Source organism: Amphiura filiformis, unplaced genomic scaffold, assembly GCF_039555335.1.
Source record: "Amphiura filiformis unplaced genomic scaffold, Afil_fr2py scaffold_401, whole genome shotgun sequence".
Taxonomy (NCBI): Eukaryota; Metazoa; Echinodermata; class Ophiuroidea; order Amphilepidida; family Amphiuridae; genus Amphiura; species Amphiura filiformis.
The window spans coordinates 11,349-30,348 of NW_027305865.1; the positions used below are offsets into that span (position 1 = coordinate 11,349).

Consider the following 19,000-nt stretch of genomic DNA (forward strand, 5'->3'; position numbering starts at 1 on the left):
TAGAGATTACTGTTAGGCAAGGCAGGATGGGCATTTTTATTACCCATATCAAGGACAGATCGAATTCTAGTCTCATTGCTGTCAGTATACCAGGATTCGCTTTTCGCCAGCCCATTCAGGGGCTGGTACCTGTTTCAGGTTTGGGGTCAGTTTACTCAAGAGATTATATTTTAGTGGTATTGGAATGATTTTTTTTTTTTTACTTTTTGTGGTTAAATTTTTTTTTAAATATTTTAATTCGATTTGTTAGGAAAAGTAAGTATGTTTTGCCGTTTCAACGAACGAAAACGAGTGAGTATTACCAAAGTTATGTTTGAACTAATTAATTATGACTTTAAAAGTTTAAATGTAACAATAATAGTTAATATATATAGCATCATATGGTCAGCAGAAGAAAATCTGACATCACCTATGATGTCATATCAGTGTCCTTGACCGGGGTCCTTACTCCTTGACCACTGAACAGCGTGATATCATGTTGATAACAGATCTATAGAATCAAAATCTTCATCATATCCCCGGATCATATCACAGATTCTCAACAATCTGTGATCATATGGACCATATTGATGTGAAAGTAGTTATCTATCATATCCTGTGTCGTTTTATGGATAAAAATGACTCAAAATGTTATTGATGAAATGGTTGCTATCATAAACATCAGTTTTGTCTTTTCAACGGGAAAAATCCGATGCAAAATAAAGTTTTTAGGGCCTAGCTATAATATGGGCATAATTTATGCATATAGTATTGAACAATGTACCCCATTTGACATGCACTTATAGATAAATAAATTGTCTTACTTTATTAATTTAATAACTTCTTTATTATAAATAAAATGACACATAACTATTTGATTCATAAAATTACATTCAACAAAATGATTGAAGAGAAAACACACAAGGCACTAGGCAGACTGTTATAGAATGGAGTATGTAAGATGCCATGTCCATAGCTTCGCAGGAGTTTCCAACTAGCAATCAACATGATCAGCACATTCAGAAAAACACAGTTTAAGAGTGAAGATTGTAGTGAGTAACCAGTCCTTTATAAATGTGCTGGCCACTATCTATTATAATATAGTAGGCTTAAACTATACATTGCGAATTAATTAAGTTATTTTAAAATAAAATGTACATGTAAGTTAACTCAAACCGGCAGTGTATATATCGAAAGCAGTGAAATCGGACATCCTAAGCGAAGATATTGAGTTCGTAAGTTCTGGTATTACAAAATTGGAAATTGAGATAGCGTGGGTAAAAAGCTGAAAAGACAAAAAAAACCAACGACAACAACAACAACAACAACAACAAAACAAACAGACCAGAACAATTTGGAGTACATGTAATGAATTAAAAGAGTTGACATGAGATTAGGAATTAATGTTTTCTGCTGTTTCAGTGTGCATGTTCTCATCGTTGATGGTTTGGTGGACTGTCATGTAGATGTAAGCGTGATCCTAAAAATGCCTTTCACATTGACCAAAACTAATTACAAGACCTCTTCTACATTGAGGCTGGCTTTCCCTTTTAAAGGGAATTTTTATTGGAGTATTGTATATATCATCAGCATTCGTCTCATGTCCATTAGTATCGATGTAGGATGCTGCATGGTCAATGGAAGGAGCATCATCATTACACGTGTAGCTAGCTTGAGCTTCATACTCCCTTTGAAGAGTGGCATTAATGCCATTTTCATCAGGGGTACTTTGAACTTGTATGTAGGTTTCAGTGGCAAGTGTCCTACAAGAACAGCAGATATAATGTAAATTGTCTCTATATAGTCTAATCTGTTGGAAGGTCATCTTTTCACAACTGAAATGGATCTTGTCACTACATTCGACGCATTCAGCAGCATTTAGTGTAATGGTGCAGTCATCAGAATAACACATGGCGCACATATTAACGGAACACTTAACTTTGAGGATGCTCTGTGACGTCACTATAAGTAATATGTGATGCGATCAAGCCAAATCAGTCGGAACTCGGATATATTGATTTTGAGATATAGCCAAACAAAGGAAATTTTTCCTTTTGTTTGCTGTTGTTTTGGAAACTCTTTAATTGCTCATATCTTTGGAACCGGTTGTTCAATTTAAATGGGGTTTTCTGCAAAATCCAGCTTTATAAATGCTTTTTACAATCCTATAGGAAACTGAAAATTTATTTTTGCCGAGTTCCGACTGATTTTGCTTGATCGCATCACATATGACTGTAAAAATTATATATTCAGTTGAAGTTTGTATTTACCTTTAATATACCATTAACCAATATAACTTGAATCTTACAATTTTTTATAAAAATGAAGAAATATTTTCAAAAAAAAAAAATCCGTTTTGTCGGGGCAAAACGGAACCCTGGGTGCAAACTTATATCAGTTGTTCCATCGGTAGGCCCTAGGCCTAGTTATATGTAGGCCTATATTCAGTTACAATATTAAGTGGGCCTACCATCTCTGTGGAGTGACTTCTTATAGGCCTAGTAGGCATATAATGTATGACCAATATTTGATTAGAAAGAAATATTCAGTAGGCCTACCATCTCTGTGGAGTAAGTGGTTAACTTTTAATCATTAATTCTATCTGTAGGTCTAGTTATATGCCTATGTTTCAGCGAAGTGTTTACCATGTCTGAGTAGGCCCCTAGATAACGCCTACATTTCCTTGAGTGAAGACAAGTTATGTCCAATTGGGGCAAAACGGAACCCATCTGTGGGACAAAACGCCCGGGGCAAAACGGAACCCTGTTCCGTTATGCCCCACACCTAGGGTTCCGTTTTGCCCCATACCCGATTTTTTAGAAATAGGTTGCGTGCATAATACATCGTAGCATATAGGCCATGCACTTAAAGTCATAATGTACGATCTTATAATATGAATTTGGTGTTTTTTTTTCAAACCTGATTTTTTTGCATATTTGTAATGTTTACACATGTCACAACTTGCACCTAAATGGAATCAGCCAAATTTGTTGTGTTTGTAGGTAAACAGAGCAAAGTTCGACATAAAGTCATAATTCAAGAAATTATGACTTTATGTCCGCCCATAGAACTGCGTGTTAAACGGCCAAAATAACAAGCAGTGTTTTTTTCACGTTACCTCGTTATTTCAGCTCAAAATGGACAGAAACCATTCCCGATCATTATTACTAGTATTATTTCAGCATGTTGAGTACATAATGACAAATTTAAAATTTGAAGGAAATCGTACATTAAGCCTTTAATACAGCTCATGGCTAGTACCTTCGTGTTTACAATATACATAATTATTTGGGAATCCGATATTAATGAAGTAAAGTTTCAGCGCATTAAACATCTACATATCTTACACCAGACAGGTAGTAATTTTTTGACTCGATCTTGCTCGAATGTCAGTGGATTGTTTCAGATAAAATTTTTGTTGTAAAGCCTCGCAGCCATACTTGTGTTCAATATAATTTGCATAGACGGCAGTATTGCCAATGCCTATTTTCCCAGGTGGTTCCGTTTTGCCCCGGGGGTCCGTTATGCCCCACCTTAAAGGCATATATTGGAATGTCATCTTTCCCTGGGCAAGATCTGATACCAAGCCAGCCCATGACCAGAGGGTAAAATGGGTGGCTTGGTTTCACCTTGAAGGCAAGGTTAGTCTTGCAAATATGGGCTAACTTTCCCCTAGGCCATCCAATATGCCATGAATTAGTAGGACTACAACTGGTATCTACTGGCCAGTTTATACTCCTATTTCCACATCTGTTATTTTTATATGGGCCTTTAAGGCATATAGGCGGTTAAAGATGACATCCCCCACATGGTTAAATTTTGGCTTAATTTCATGGTCATTTGACTGTGAGACTAATATTATAAGTGGACTTCCCCCGGGGGGGGGGACACTCCAACTTTGGAGGTGACGTGTATGTAGGGCTGTTAAGACCCCCTTTTTCAGCCTTGCTGTCACACAAAGACCCCATATTTTTTACGAACACATGCTCTGTCACCCAAAGACCCCTTTTGTTCATTTGATCTGTCACCCAAAGACCCATATTTTTCAATTTGAACAGCAAATTTCATTTATCACTGATTTTGTTACTTATTTTGAAAAATCAAAGAAATTTGAAGCCATTTAGAACTAGAAATGTTCAAGGTTTCTGTGGCGCTGTTTCTGCGCTCAACCAAAGGTTCCATTTAAAAAAGGTCATGTTCTCACCCAATGACCCCATATTTTTTACATTTTGCTCTCACCGAATGCCAAAAATCATGCTCTCACCCATTGACCCCATATTTTTTACATTTTGCTCTCACCGAATGCCCCTTACTGCGAAAGTGCCAGCCCTACACGTACCTATATCCATAAGTTCAAACATAGACTTAATAGTCAAGGCCTACAGGGCACAGTGTCATCGCCCCGATATCTTCATGGCAGAAATCGCCATGGTAGGTTGAATCCACCGCCACGCATGGCCATTTTGAGTCGCATAAATGGGCCGAAGAACATCTGACTAAGGCTACTGACAATAGCCCCGATTAGTCGGTTACTAACCTCGCTGATGTGTGGGTCGAGCATGGTACACCATATGTCATATTCTTTTAGACTACCTCAACGATTGGCCTATAGGCCTACACTGCGCTATAGTAATTCGGCACATATAAATCAGAATTATTGTCAGTTTTTGACTCAAGACGCACGGTTCTTTCTCAAGACGCAAGCTAACGACTATCATATCTGTTCAAAATATATATTCAAGTGCAAAGGACCACATCTGCACTCTAAAAAATACCTATTCAAAAATGAATAGAATCTATTCAAATTTGAATAGGTAAACATGTACGCCGGGCACTTAAGAGAATCTATTCAAAATGAATAGAAAATTCTATTCAAATAAATGATCCCAAATTCTATTCAAAAATGAAGAGGTCACTTGTCAGAAAATGAATAGTTTACTAGTTACAGTTGATTAGAATCTATTCAATTTATTTGAATCTTTTTGACTCGAGTCAAAAGGGAACGAATTTGGGGAAATATGCCTGGAGATGCATCATCTCTTGTCCGCTTCGCGCTAAGAGTGGAACACTACGACTCATCACACCGTGGTGTTGAATAGCCATCAAGTGTGTTTGATAACATAAAATTACTGTCTAGAAAGGGGATAGCAGAAAAGGTATTTGCTTGAAAATATAAAATCTATGGTGTTAAATAGCGTTTGCCCTGTTTTCTTCATCCGTGGTTTTGTTTCCTATTATTTCAACTGAGTATAATATTTAGGATTTAGAGAAGATACTCCAAACACTTTCTTACCAGTGCCTATGTCCCCACCGTACTGTACAAATGTGTAATGGCGGCCGACCAAGAATCAAAAGACCCCGGATACAGCAGCGTGCGTACTTTTGACCAATTAAATCCCTCATTATCGTTGACGTCATTTTGATGAGTAGTGTGTCGATTCGAAGTTTTCTGCGATGTTGATACTAAATCGCATCAAACGGTATGATTCGATTTAAAAATGATAAGGGATCTATTCAAATTGACGAGTTTCTATTTTAAAAAAATGAATAGACTTTCTATTCAAAAAACTGAATAGGCCGTCATTAGAGTGTGGTTTCTTTATACGAAATCATTTACGATCTTTTAAGATTATACGAAATCATATTCATCATTGTCTACCCCGGTATCCAAAGATTTTCTTCTCATATCAAACTTGTGCATAGCAAATTCCCGGGTATTTATTTTAGTATCTCTGCTGACAAAGTAATTATTAGCCAAGCGATGTCGGTGTGCAGGGCGCTATGGGTTTGGGATGTTCTATTGCTATATTAGTGGATCCAATGTTTTTTGGCATCCTTAAACCTGATAGGATAAAAATTTGACGAGAGAATAATTTCAATTTATTCAACCAGATTAATCCAAAACATACCTTGGAGCAACCAACGTTGCGGTCAATTCCACTGACCTTCAGCTGGGTTGTGATGTTAAACACCTTGAGTCCCGATGCCGTCACCCTGTGACGTCATTTGGCGAGGTACTGAGAGTTCTGATGGTTCTGTCCCAGGTGTGTGAGAGGTTGTTTCTGAGTCCTCCGCCACGGTTGAGGGATGGTTGTTCTGCTCGCACCCAGATGGCTTCTTTAACTCCCCGTTTGTACCGACCCGTTTGTACCAACGTGCTTCGCGGTCGAGGACTTTGACGTCCTCTAGGTCCACCTCGTGTTTGCTGGCTTTTAGGTGTGTGTAAACCGATGATTCTGCAGAGCCCGGACTAGAGCGTTGGTGTTTTTCAACACTTTAATAACTTAAGGTCTATAAATGTGCACTTTAGGAACGATTTTAAATAACTATAATAAAAAATACCATGAAAATGCTGTTTGTTAAAGATTTTCTTTGAAACGTTATCATTACATGTAAATAAATGTTTTACCAACTTTATAATAACATTATGTACAACAAATGAAACCTTATTGTAAAAAAAAAAAGAAAACGTTTCATGAACCTTTCCCAGCGTCTAAAGTAGACATGCACTTTAACATTATTTGGTAATGAAGAAAACCAAGAAGGGTTTCTGTGTTTGCTGGGATCAACTGTAATGTTGCTCCTTTTTGAATGATGTACGTATATGATTATTTGGGCAAATGCAACCAAATATGATGTTGCTTAAAATAGATTTTAACGGAGCTGTAATATAATGTAGGATTCTGGAGATTGAGATAGAGTTTGTTTATGATGAACTTCAGTGATAAATGAAAGTTGCTGTTAAAATTTAACTTGTAAGTGTCTTTGGGTGACAGATCAAATGGAAAAATAAGGGGTCTTCGGGTGACAGAACATGTGCTCGTAAAAAAATATGGGGTCTTTAGGTGACAGCGACGCTGAAAAAGGGGGTCTTAACAGCCCTACATACGAACTGCAAATACTGGTCAGTATGAGTCTGTTTTCGATAAACAGATACTGACAAGAAAAGGTCTTCCTCTACATGAACGAGAAAATCAAGAAAAGCGAGCTTGTTTTCTGATAAGCCTTCCTGGGTGAACTTGACTTGATATTGGAGTCAACTTGGTTTATGTGGTTGAAAAACCGATCTAGTTCACAGGCTTTAATTAACACCCAGGTATCATCCACAAAACGATACCACTTGGATGGACCGATAGCGTCATACGTCGATAAGGCTAAGCGTTTAAAGTTCTCCATATAAAGGTTGGAAATGATCAGAGAAATTGGTGAACCCATACTGCAACCATGCGGTTGTTTGTAAAATTGACCGCCGTGGCTAAAATAGGTGTTATCCAATCATAATTGAAGCAAATCACACAACTGATTAGGAGACAAGTCAGTACGTTCGTGCAAGCTCGTATCTTGTTTCAACACTTCGCGTATCGCTTTCACCGCATCAACCGGGGGGATACTGGCGAAAAGTGCCGTAACATCAAATGACGTGATGGTCTCATCAGGTTCCAATTAATTCCAGAGAAAAGTCACGAATCTTATCAGCGAAGTCTTTGGAATTCAGGATATGGTGCTCTGATTGACCGACTAATGGCCCTAGGATCCTGGCTAAAAACTTTGCGATGTCGTAGGTAACAGCACCGATGCTGCTTATGATGGGCCGTAAAGGGACATTAGCTTTGTGCACCTTCGGAAGACCATCGGAAGGTCAATGGTACTGACCGCAACGTTGGTTGTTCCAAGGTATGATTTGAATTAATCTGGTTGAATAGATTGAAATTATTCTCTCATTGCATTTTTCCCAGATGATTGAGAGTATTCTCAATAAAAATTTGACCGGTTCCATTTTTTTCTATGCGAGGGGTCGAAGGTCACGGTGGGGCCAAAACTCAAAAACAGTCCCATCATGTTGTTATGTATCTCAAATTGTTCCTGTCATTACAGGGAATAAAAAAGTAAATTTTCATATTTTTCCACAGTGCTTAGTTCAGGAGTTTAAGGTCGAATAAGTCAAATGTCAAAACTGTCATACACAGAGGTCAAAATTTAAAAATGGTCTGATTTCATCGAAACCGGTGTCAAATTACTCCCCTTAACATAAGAAATCAGAAACATAATACTTAATTTACACTTTTGGTGCAATTTGTAATGTCCGTTCCCCCTTTAGAGTTAATGCAGCCAAAGTTGAATAGAAATAACTTTTGGCACATAATTTCATCCGATTCCGAGGTTAAAGATTTCTCAAACAAATTATTTTCCTATTTAGTTTACCAAGAGGAGTAATTTGAGACAAATCACGATTGAATCGGTGCATTTTGAAAATTTGGCCTCTATGCATGATATTTGACATAATGACCTAATTTACTCTATAACTCTTGAACTAAGCACCCTATTGTAATACGACAATTGACTTTTGTGTTCCTAGCAATGAGAGGAATAATTTGAGGTATATTATAATATGGTTTCATGTGTATTTGGTAAAAATTTAAAACAAATTTTCCCTTTTTTTCTTTCACTATGCATCATAAGCAGGGTAAAAAACTAGTCTATAACCCATTTCTTCCCTCCCCAACGACGCCTTCCGTTAACCGACGGCCCCTGCCCCCCCCACTGGCTACGTCATTGATGATGCCCCCACACACTTATGACGGTCCTGCACGTCATCGCTGATCAAAGGGGCCCATGCGTTCATTTACCTTTGGGTCCGTAATCGCTCTCGGCGGTCTGCTCTCACTTCCATCACTTCTGGTTTTTTTAAGTGAAGGCTTTAAGGGTAGACAAGGTATTGTTGGTCGAAGCAGTAAAAAAAAAAGATTTTTATTATCTACATCAATAAATTATTATTATTGAAAAATAACACTTTGATGTTTTGCAAAAGTTCATTCCACAAATCATATAAACTGGGCTCAAAAAGAAACTTATAATTTCTAAACAAGGTCACATCTTAAATTCCTGTTCATAAAAATGAACCAAAATTGCACACAGCAGGATTACTTCAATACTCTACTCTAAGCACTGGTCAGTAACCAGACAGTTGTTCAACTGACACAACAACAAAATGCACTGACATGGAACAGCTTCCTGAACCACATTCACAGCCCAATAATTGGCACCCAACACAAGAAATCTGTAAGTGGAATAGTGTGGAACAAGACCTGTTTCTTGACGAAAGTGTTTGAAAAGCAGAAGCACCCCGTTCCACACTATTCAATTTACTCTTTGGAAATTATCACCTGTGTAAGGATCTTGTACGCATTTTCACAGATTTCTTTTGCTGGGTGCAAATTATTCGCCAGTGAATGTGGTCCAGGATCCGTACCAGTACATTTTGCTGTTGTGTCAGTTGAATTACTGGTTGGTTACTGACATGTGTTTAGAGTAGAGCATTGAAGTAATCCCGTGTGTAATTTTGGTTCATTTTTATGGACATGATTTTAAGATATGACCTGGTGAAAAATTATAAGTTTCAGTTTGAGCCCAGTTTACTTTCAAAACTTGCTTGATTTATTGTTGTTAATGATTTATGTATGTTTTACAAAATTGTTTTTCAGCCCTTACAACATAACTCAAGAACTACAGGACCTATAAAAGTATGTCTGTTGTATATTTGAATTCTTCTACACACTCGATATGAATTGATCAAATTGATATGAATTTTTGCCAAAGCTCACTACCCTTCGCAAGATGCTGTGAACTACCCAATAGCAACAGTTTAAAATAGTTGCTAACCTTAAGGACATCCATCCAGTCTTGCGCACCCAAATAAATTCGATGGTCTCTGTTTCCCATTTCGTTTGACCCCAATCAGCTTGTAACGCGGATCTTTCAAATCTACCTTTCCGATTCGCGCACAAATAAATTCAATACCCGAGCAAGCGTCCCTTCCATGCAGGTTGAACTTAACGTCTTTAAATTTGAATCGAATAATGTTATCAGTTTCATTCGCTATCAAAGGTAGTGATGCATGTGTTTCGTTTAACACTTGATCATTAAAACCAAATTTGTTTTCGTTATCGACTGGTTCCGAGCTTCCCCATAAACTCATCTTCCATAAATTAGTTCCCGTCACTTTAAACGATCCAGGAAGAATTTTCAATCTGATATCAAGAGTGAGTGTCCAGTGGGTATCACCCAAGCGTTTAGTCTGCTGGATTCTTGGTTCTGTATTGAAAACTCTGATGATAGCTGAATGAAGAAAAATGGATATTTAGAGAATAAGTAATGCGATTTCTCTCATGATACCAGACTCACAAGTTAGCCCGACCTATCAATTGGGAGTTTTGTACTGCTACCAGAGATAGTTGACGTCAAAAATACATGGCAGCAATTGAACCGGAGTAGGTTTTGGTGGGAAATGGTTATGAAATTTTGAGTAAATGCATTTTATGAGTTCGAGTTGGAGTTGGAGTTAGAGTTGGAGTTAGAGTTACATTTAGAGTTCGATTTAGAGTGAGAGTTACAAGTTGGAGTTAGAGTTGCAATTTAGAGTTACAGTTACAAGTTGGAGTTAGAGTTGCAATTTAGAGTTACAGTTATAAGTTGGAGTTAGAGTTGCATCAAAGAATTAAACTTGCACATTGTGTTAAAAACATACCAATGTATTCCTCCCGGGGGGGGCACTCGAATTTTTTTTTGGTAGGGGTGTGCCACCGCCAGTTTCGAACTCGAGGTCTAAGGAACTGATCGGCCGGCCAAAAAGGGGGGCTAGGGAACTGATTGGCCGGCCAAAAGGGGTCTTGGGAACTAATTAACCAGCCAAAAGGGGGGTCTTGGGAACTGATTAGCCGCCAAAATCTGAAAATGGGGTCGCGGAACTAAACAATGCAGGCCAAACCAGGGCTCAATTTCGTTACGTTTTTGCCACAGATTTTTGAAGGAATCGATTTCACTTTGATCAAGAAAATCATTAATGTAAAATTGGTCTGATGGGGTGGCCTACGATGGAAATCTCAGCAAAGCAAAACAGCATTCGGATCAAAATTACTAGACCCTGCAGACCTACCTATAGCCTACTGATAATTATAGCAGCAGCGAGCAGCATTTAAAAGCCCACCATAAAAACAAACCCACAAAAATATTTTTTCAGTGCCGTAACTAAAGAAAAACATTTAGGCTACATTGAAATGTCATGCATACATGAGACCATTGAGTGAAGTATGCAGAATTTGACAACCATTCCACTATTGGCACTGAACCAGTAGATCGTAAATTACCTTTTAATTCACTGTTATGGCTAGCTGCAAGGACGTGTACATAATTATTTGAGGTACTTTTCCTTATATTTGGCAATTTTATTCCCAAAAGAGATCTCAAAATCATTTATTTCCAGCAAAGTGTTTATCAGCTGAAGGCCTCGGCACTCGCCGGCCGGCAGTGCTGCAATCACTGTTTACAATCAACCAACCAGTGTTGCCACTACTACAAAGTACAAGGAGCCCAAAATCCCGCCCAAAATCCACCTTATTCCTATATACAATGTGTTTCAATGGGGAAGAAATCGATGGAAAATTCCTTTGAAGCTTTTTGGGCTCGAAATAGTAGGACAGAAAACACGCCAATCAAAATGCCAATGAGAGCGGAGATCGATGATCTGAGGGTCTATGGAACGGCTAGAAAATTTTTGGGGCTTCAAGAGCGGCAATCAATGAATTTAGTGGGTCTAAGGAACGGCTAGCGGCTCTGAAAAAGGGGGTCGTCGCCGCGGCACATACCCGTATAGCTGGGGAATGTGAGTGCCCCCCCCGGGGTATTCCTCTTGTAATAAGGATTCAGAAAACGTATAGAAATATAGGAAATACCGTTCTTCTCCGATTTTGACACAAGACATGCAAGAGGTGTCAAAATGTCCTGATCACATGCTTTGAGGTATACTTGGGGTGTTAGTAACTGCAGGGTCTTGGATGGTGTGAGTAATTTTCATCTGCTAGCTTGTTTCACCTTCTTAAAGAGTTCATGACTGTTGTTTGCTGTATGAGTCTCCTCCATTTCTTGCACTTCTCTTTCAAGTGTCATCCTCTTCCACTTCTTTACTTCGTACTTGTCTATCTTATTTAGTTTGGCGTAGTTTAATACGCGTTGAGGGCTTAATTGTTCATTGTAGCCTTCCTTTCACTTGGCCGGCTCTTTTCTTCTGTGATATTATTGGTGATGTCCCTGAAGCTGGACTACAGCCGCCCACTAACATCCGTGTCTTCAAGTTGGAGAAGGGATTCAAAGACTCCTAATCGTAGCTCTGCAGTGAACTCTGAACTCGACTATATGGCATGGTTGCTGTGTCCAGCACCAAATTATAATCTGAGCAATATGATTTTGCAGTCCTGGAAAGCTTTCAGGCTGTAAAGCTGGATGGTGATGCAATCAATTTGGTTTCTATACTGACGACCTGGCGACATCCAAGTAGCTCTTCTACATTCTTTGTGCTGGAATACTGTGTAACTAGTACTTATGTAGTGCACAAAACTCCAGGAGCCCACAAATGGTAGTCCATTCCTAATTGTCCGTTGAAGTCACCTAAATAGCTAACACAATGCTCTCCTTCGTGTTTACTGAATCCTTATGACTAGAGGAACATGATGCAGTCATGTCTACAGTAGAATTCATCTCGACCTTTGCAGGACTTAACCCCATTAAAAGCTATTAAACCAAGATAATACTCATTGAAACAGCTCAACTGATTAAATCGGATCTTCTCTGGTTGTGCACAAGTGACTGTTTTCATGTGCGATATCGCAATAAAACTGGTATTCATAGCTTCAGTTGGGTAACCGATTATAAAGGAAACGAAAGGAAACAATGTTATGTGTGGCTTTGTTCACGAAATCAGACAATGTCGTGCTTTTTGTAAACCAGCATTCTTGAAAATGAGCAACATAATGATTTTTGACTTAACACGGTTTAGAAATAATTTCTTCATATTTTTGGTGTTATCTGTCGTTTACATGTCCTTCCTAAAACACAAAAGTACGACCCTCTCCAAACACCTAAATTAGCTAAAAATTTAGGACATGTTACAAAACTTTATTTTCTAGAACCTATTTAGAATAATTTAAATGTAGCTTTTACCGGTTTTTTGTGGCATCCTTCAGAAGTGAGCGGTCCGATACCAATATTTTCGGTCAAATCTCCATTCAAATAACACGGGAGTTGGCTAGCTATGCCTTGCCCTCACTCATATTTTACAAAAGTACGACCATTTCTGAACATCTAACCTAGCTGTAATTTTAGGTCATGTTAGAGAAATATATTTGCTAGAAGTTTTGGAGAATAAATAAAATATTGGCTGGTTATTTTTCACACAGTGATGTTAACTAGGCAAGTGTCCATTCTCCCAACATACATCATTTGTAGGGGTCACGCGTCAATGGTGAGAGCACTGTGTATTGTGTATAGAAAAACGGACAGTAACTGCAGTATGATACATTGGTATATTAAATTTGAACACAATTTGTACACAGCACACATGATCGACTTCAGACAATAAGCTACAATGAACTATACCGTCAATCGCTAGACGTGAGGAGAGATTTCATTATTTAACCAGCTAACAAAGTGAACTAAAGGGGTTGACAAGTGAACCATGGAGTGGAAGAATGGAAAGACTACACCCCTAGGGGAAATATTATGTTCGGGTAAATCGTAATGATTCGATTGTAAATGAGGAAATGGAGCTCAAACAAACTGGTATTATAATAAAGGAGAGAAAAATCAGAACCGTTCGGATTCGAACCAGCGCACACCTACGATTACATGCCGTTGAGTTCACCACCACACGCCAGAACAGCTCATGGCGGAACTGCCGGCGAATTGAACATGTAATGATTTTATTCTCTCGAAAATGTCTCACGATTGTACTTACATTTAGCATGTTTAGAGGTCAATATTTGCCCAAGTGCAACGTCACTTCTATTCAAAACGGTAACGTCAGAAAGTGTTGTGGCTCCTGTGATAAGTATTAAAATAACAAGTGGCATGTTTGGTTAAGGAATGTATAAAATATTTAATAATAAAGAGTATGAAAATCATATATACAAAATCTGTTTGGTGTTGCCAAATGTAAAACCACTAATATCTCCAGAGATCTCCGGAGAGATGCTGATGGCAACAATCCACCACTTCACTTTTTCGGTGTTACTCTTAAAGAAGCTGACAGCGTGGACCTTCTAGGTCTTATATTGAATAACAATTTGTCGTGGAACCAAGTAGTCACCAAAATGTCTAAGACAGTCGGTCAGCGATTGGGACTCCTCAGAAGTGCTTAGCCTTATATTCTACCTTCACAGAGAGCCACCAGTTATAAGGCCATGATACGATCAAAAATGGAATATGCTAGCAGTACTTGGTGCAAACCCACTTCGCTAGCTCAGATTGACTCCATCCACAATAGAGCCAAGTGTGTCATTGGTCTGCCAATGAATGATGAAGATCATCGTATTCAGCCATTGAGCCATCGCAGGGCAGTTAGAGCAGCCACTCTCTTCTTTCGTATGTTCTACAAGCAGGCTCCTGAGTTGTTATGCCAGCTGATGCCATGCATCCATGTCCAAGACCCCAGGTTGCGACGATCTGTGAGATCTCATGACCTAGCAGGTGAAGTCCCAAGATCAAACCTTGTCAGCCATGAAAGATCATTTGGTCTTGGTTAGTGATCTGATCTCGGCAGTGTCGCTGAACAGCTCACTATTGGGTGCTCTATCTACGGATGATGCATAAGCAGTTGGGAAGGAAGCTATTACTGTCACGACTCTTGGAATTCGCACAGAAATATAGGCCAGAGTATTAATGTATAGATAGTTTCTTTCGAAGTTTCAAACCATCAGATAACTAATGTAGCAAAACCGCGCGTGTCTTCCGGTCACTTTCTGAAGATGTTATTACTCAGCTGATTACTGAAATATTCATAACAGGATAGTTTAGAGTGGACATGTACAGTTTTTCCTTGATGAATTATAAGACCAACAGATGCTGCAGCATCACAAAGGTCTTCCACGTCCAGTTAGCTCCCTGGATCGATACCTCATAAGAGTTTAGTATGTCGTCTACAAATTATGTAACTGAGGATTTTCTGTGAATCATAACAAAATCTCCAAGGATAAGGATGAAGAGACTGTCAAACCACAAATTCCATGACAACTACTAAGATGAATGCATGATCTCCTTGTATGATTCCTGTAGCTGTTTCAATGGTCTCTAATAAACTGTCCATTTACAAAGACAACACTCTGAGATTCACTATAAATAACTCCAGCTTCTGGAATGCCGTAATCTGATAATGACGGAGACTGGTAAATATAATTTTACGGTCGATAAAATCAAAGGCTTTCTTGAAATAGTTAGAGAGGCTAATTGCAAAAAAGTGCAAGGTGCAAAAATAATGTGACCTTTTTCCTTTTTGCTAATAGCTCAATACTCGCACGTCATAGATCTAATAGGTCAAAGTATACTTATTCTTTCTTTAAGAACCTTTATAAGACGAGGAATGCGTTCATTAAAATGTGAACAAAAATAGAAATTTGACATGTATATAACATGTGACACCAGAAGTTGCCTATGACCCATAGAAAACACCTACATAGATATAAGACTGGCTCCCGAGTATTGCAGTTCTAATTGGCTACCCCCGGGTGACTACCATCTCTCTTTCGGATCTTATGTCTGGTTACATGATGACACCGTTTTCATCAGCATTGGATCGTATGGATACATATTGCATTTTCCTCTCAAGGTGTGCATTCCTGACATGCCACTCTAATCTCCTGGTCACGTTTACGTCATTCTTATGTTCTTAAAGCTTAGTTTGCCGATACTTCTATTCTACATGCTGGAATGTAATGTGGGATTTGATAATTATGGGAATTGTATCTAATAGAATAAGCTAGAATATGTTGGGCTCTTTATATCATGCAAAAAATAACAAAGAACATGAAGATGCTGAACGTACCAGCCAAATGCTTACACACAGTCAAAGCATCTGGATTCGGAGTGTCATCGTCTACACTATGTACACCTAATAACGTAAATGGTATTTGAGGATGCTCTGGTTCCGGGTTGTTACCTAGCCCAAAATGAAGGCACATGTATGACATGCTCTCTGGACGTATACCAGAAGTATTGAAAATGTATTCAATATCTGGTAAAGTGGTGGTAAAGCCACCAAACAAGGGTGGCCTGATTAGCCCGGTGCTCGCTTGTGCACCTGTGAGAACCTAATGACAATAAGAAAAAATGAGAATAAAAAGAAAACAAGAGATTGATATGATCATGATGATTGATCAATGACGATTAAATATTATTATTCATTAATAGTGGAAGCCTCAGTATCTTAACCTCAAGACACTTAAAAATACTTCATGGCAGTGATGGCATTTGTAATTGCTGGAGAGTGATTACTAAGTTATCGATATAAATGCCTCAAGAATCTATGTCAGAAATCTACGATACATTAAACAAATTGTACCTGATCCATGTATCCAAGCATTCCATCTTCAGTTGGATCTGGAGACATCCATGCACTGATCTTCCACAATCCCTCTCCTTTGACACCTTGTGCCTTCTTGTTGAGACTTAGTTTAAGATCAATGGTATATGTATAGATTGGTGTATTTACATCCAATTCAGTTACGGTGGCATCGAGTCTGTACACAAGTACATCTTATACAAAAAAAATAAAAAAGTGGCCCAAACATTACAGTGAGGGAGCAAGATGAAATTCCGTGAGCATTTTGTGGTGAAAGCATACCACTGATCTAGATACCTTTAGAGGGTCGAAAAGAACAGGAAAAAACATGTTGCAAAAAATCTAGTTTCAAAATGGCTGCCAAAAATATCACAAATACTCCAAATAGGCTAGATTGAATGGTGTTTTTGTGATGAAGGCAAACCAAATGTACAGATAATAATATACTTTGGCAAATCTAATATGACTGTCCTATGCTCGATAATTTAAAATGGTGGCCAAATTCACAATTATTTGCACTGTTTATTCAGGCCGATGGTTGTGATTTTGGTATCTCGTTATTATGTTCGTGTTCGTGGACATGAAAAAGATCATTTAGATAATAAACAAAATCCAGTATGGCTACCTTATGCTCCAAAATTCAAAATGGTGGGCAAAATAATGAATTTGAGTAACAATTATTATTGTCTGACCGATGGTGGTGATATTGGTGTCTAGGTACATGCAAAATGCTTGTGGACACGACAAAGTGATGTAGATAGTTGAGGGTACAGACCACAAAATAGCCAAGTTCCTTAGACATTGCGTGCAAAATAGGGGTCGTATTTTAGGCCATAAGTCGGGTTATCTTGAACTTTAAAATATATATTTGATATCATCTTAATCTGAAAATTACTCTACATTTTCCGTCTTTTTGAGTAAATTAGCGCTATAAAAGACCAGATTTTCCCCTGTTTACATTCGACTGCTAACCGCATTTTGACCTCGTGTGTTCATGCGCACATAATCGTAAACATCACTCAAATTTTCATGTTTTCTTTTCAAATCTGTAGAGATCACATTCACAAGTTTTAGTAAAACAAACACGATATTCAACACTAAAATCTATATAATAATACGCTATTCTCTGTCTGTAGATCTGTTTGTCTGTCTGTCTGTGACTGCTAATGTGAGGCCACCGTAGGTCGTACGGTGCTCAAACTTGGTGGGTGGGTGCAGCTTGGTATGAGACAGAACGAGTTTATATTTTTTAAGGTCAAAGGTCAAGGACGAGGTCAAGTTCAATTGAAGTCAAATTTCAAATACTTTAAATGGCAAATCTAGCCATGCCATTGTGTTGACCTTGGACTGTCAAACAAAAGTTTCCACGGTGACCTTTTCGTCAGACCAACGGTTAAGAGGTCAAAGGTCAAGAAAGGTAAAATTTCAAACTGCCCTATGAAGCTCAAACTTGGTGGGTGGATGGAACTTGGAATAACAAATAAAAGTTTCCACGATGACCTTTTTGTCAGACCTACGATTAAGAGGTCATAGGTCAAGAAAGGTAACAATTTCAAATTGCTCCTATGGCGCTCAATCTTGGTGGGTGGGTGGACCTTGGACTAACAAACAAAAGTGTCCACGGTGACCTTTTCGTCATTTCATCATACCTACGGTTAAGAGGTCATAGGTCAAGAAAGGTAACAAATTCAAATTACTCCTATGGAGCTCAAACTTGGTGGGTGGGTGGACCTTGGACTAACAAACAAAAGTTTCCACGGTGACCTTTTAGTCATACCTACAGTTAAGAGGACATAGGTCAAGAAAGTTCACAATTTCAAATTGCTCCTATAGAGCTCAAACTTGGTGGGTGGGTGGGTGGACCTTGGACTATTAACAAACACAAGTTTCCACGGTGACATTTTCGTCATACCTACGGTTAAGAGGTCATACCTGTAGGTCAAGAAAGGTGAATTTCAAATTGCTCCCATTGAGCTCAAACTTGGTGGGTGTGTGGACCTTGGACTAACACACAAAAGTTTCCACGGTTACCTTTTCCTCAGACCTACGGTTAAGAGGTCATAGGTCAAGAAAGGTCAAAATTTCAAATTGCCCCTCTGGAACTCAAACTTGGTGGGTGGGTGCACCTTGGACTAACAAACAAAAGATTCCACGGTGATCTTTTTTCAGACCTACGTTTAAGAGGTCAAAGGTCAAAAGGTAAAAATTTCAAATTGCCTATGGAGCTCATACTTGGTGGGTAGGTGGAAATTGGACTAACAAACAAAAGTTCCATTGTGACCTTTTTGTCAGACCTACGGTTGAGAGGTCATAGGTCAAAAAACAAAGATTTCAAATTGCTCATGGAGCTCAAACTTGGTCAGTGGGTGTAACTTTGGCCAAGGAAGCCCAGGTTTGTGTTTGTTAGGTCATCCATGGTCAACGATTTTGAGATCTGCAAAAGCCAATAACTATGACAGCCGAGAACCGCGAAATACGGGTAACCGCCTAGTTGTTAATATTGTACCAATTTTGCACTATGAGTATGCAAAGTTGGGACTACTATAGGCGTGACAAACTTTTGCCGGAAACCGCTAGGTGGATTTAGTGGTATGGACTCCGAAGTGTGTCTGATTTTTTATACCGCGCGTGAAGAAA

The 19,000-nt window shown here is 38.6% G+C and overlaps 1 protein-coding gene across 1 annotated transcript; it reads right to left on the minus strand.

Moving 5' to 3' along the window:
* Positions 1-9,348: 9,348 nt before the first annotated feature.
* LOC140145567 (uncharacterized) lies at positions 9,349-16,028 on the minus strand. The gene is made up of 3 exons (XM_072167269.1): positions 15,848-16,028; positions 13,766-13,849; positions 9,349-10,095 (listed from the first exon to the last, which is right to left on the minus strand). Exons 1-3 carry the CDS (start codon positions 15,990-15,992, stop codon positions 9,641-9,643), a joined length of 684 nt encoding a protein of 227 aa, XP_072023370.1. The 5' UTR covers positions 15,993-16,028; the 3' UTR covers positions 9,349-9,640.
* Positions 16,029-19,000: the final 2,972 nt, after the last annotated feature.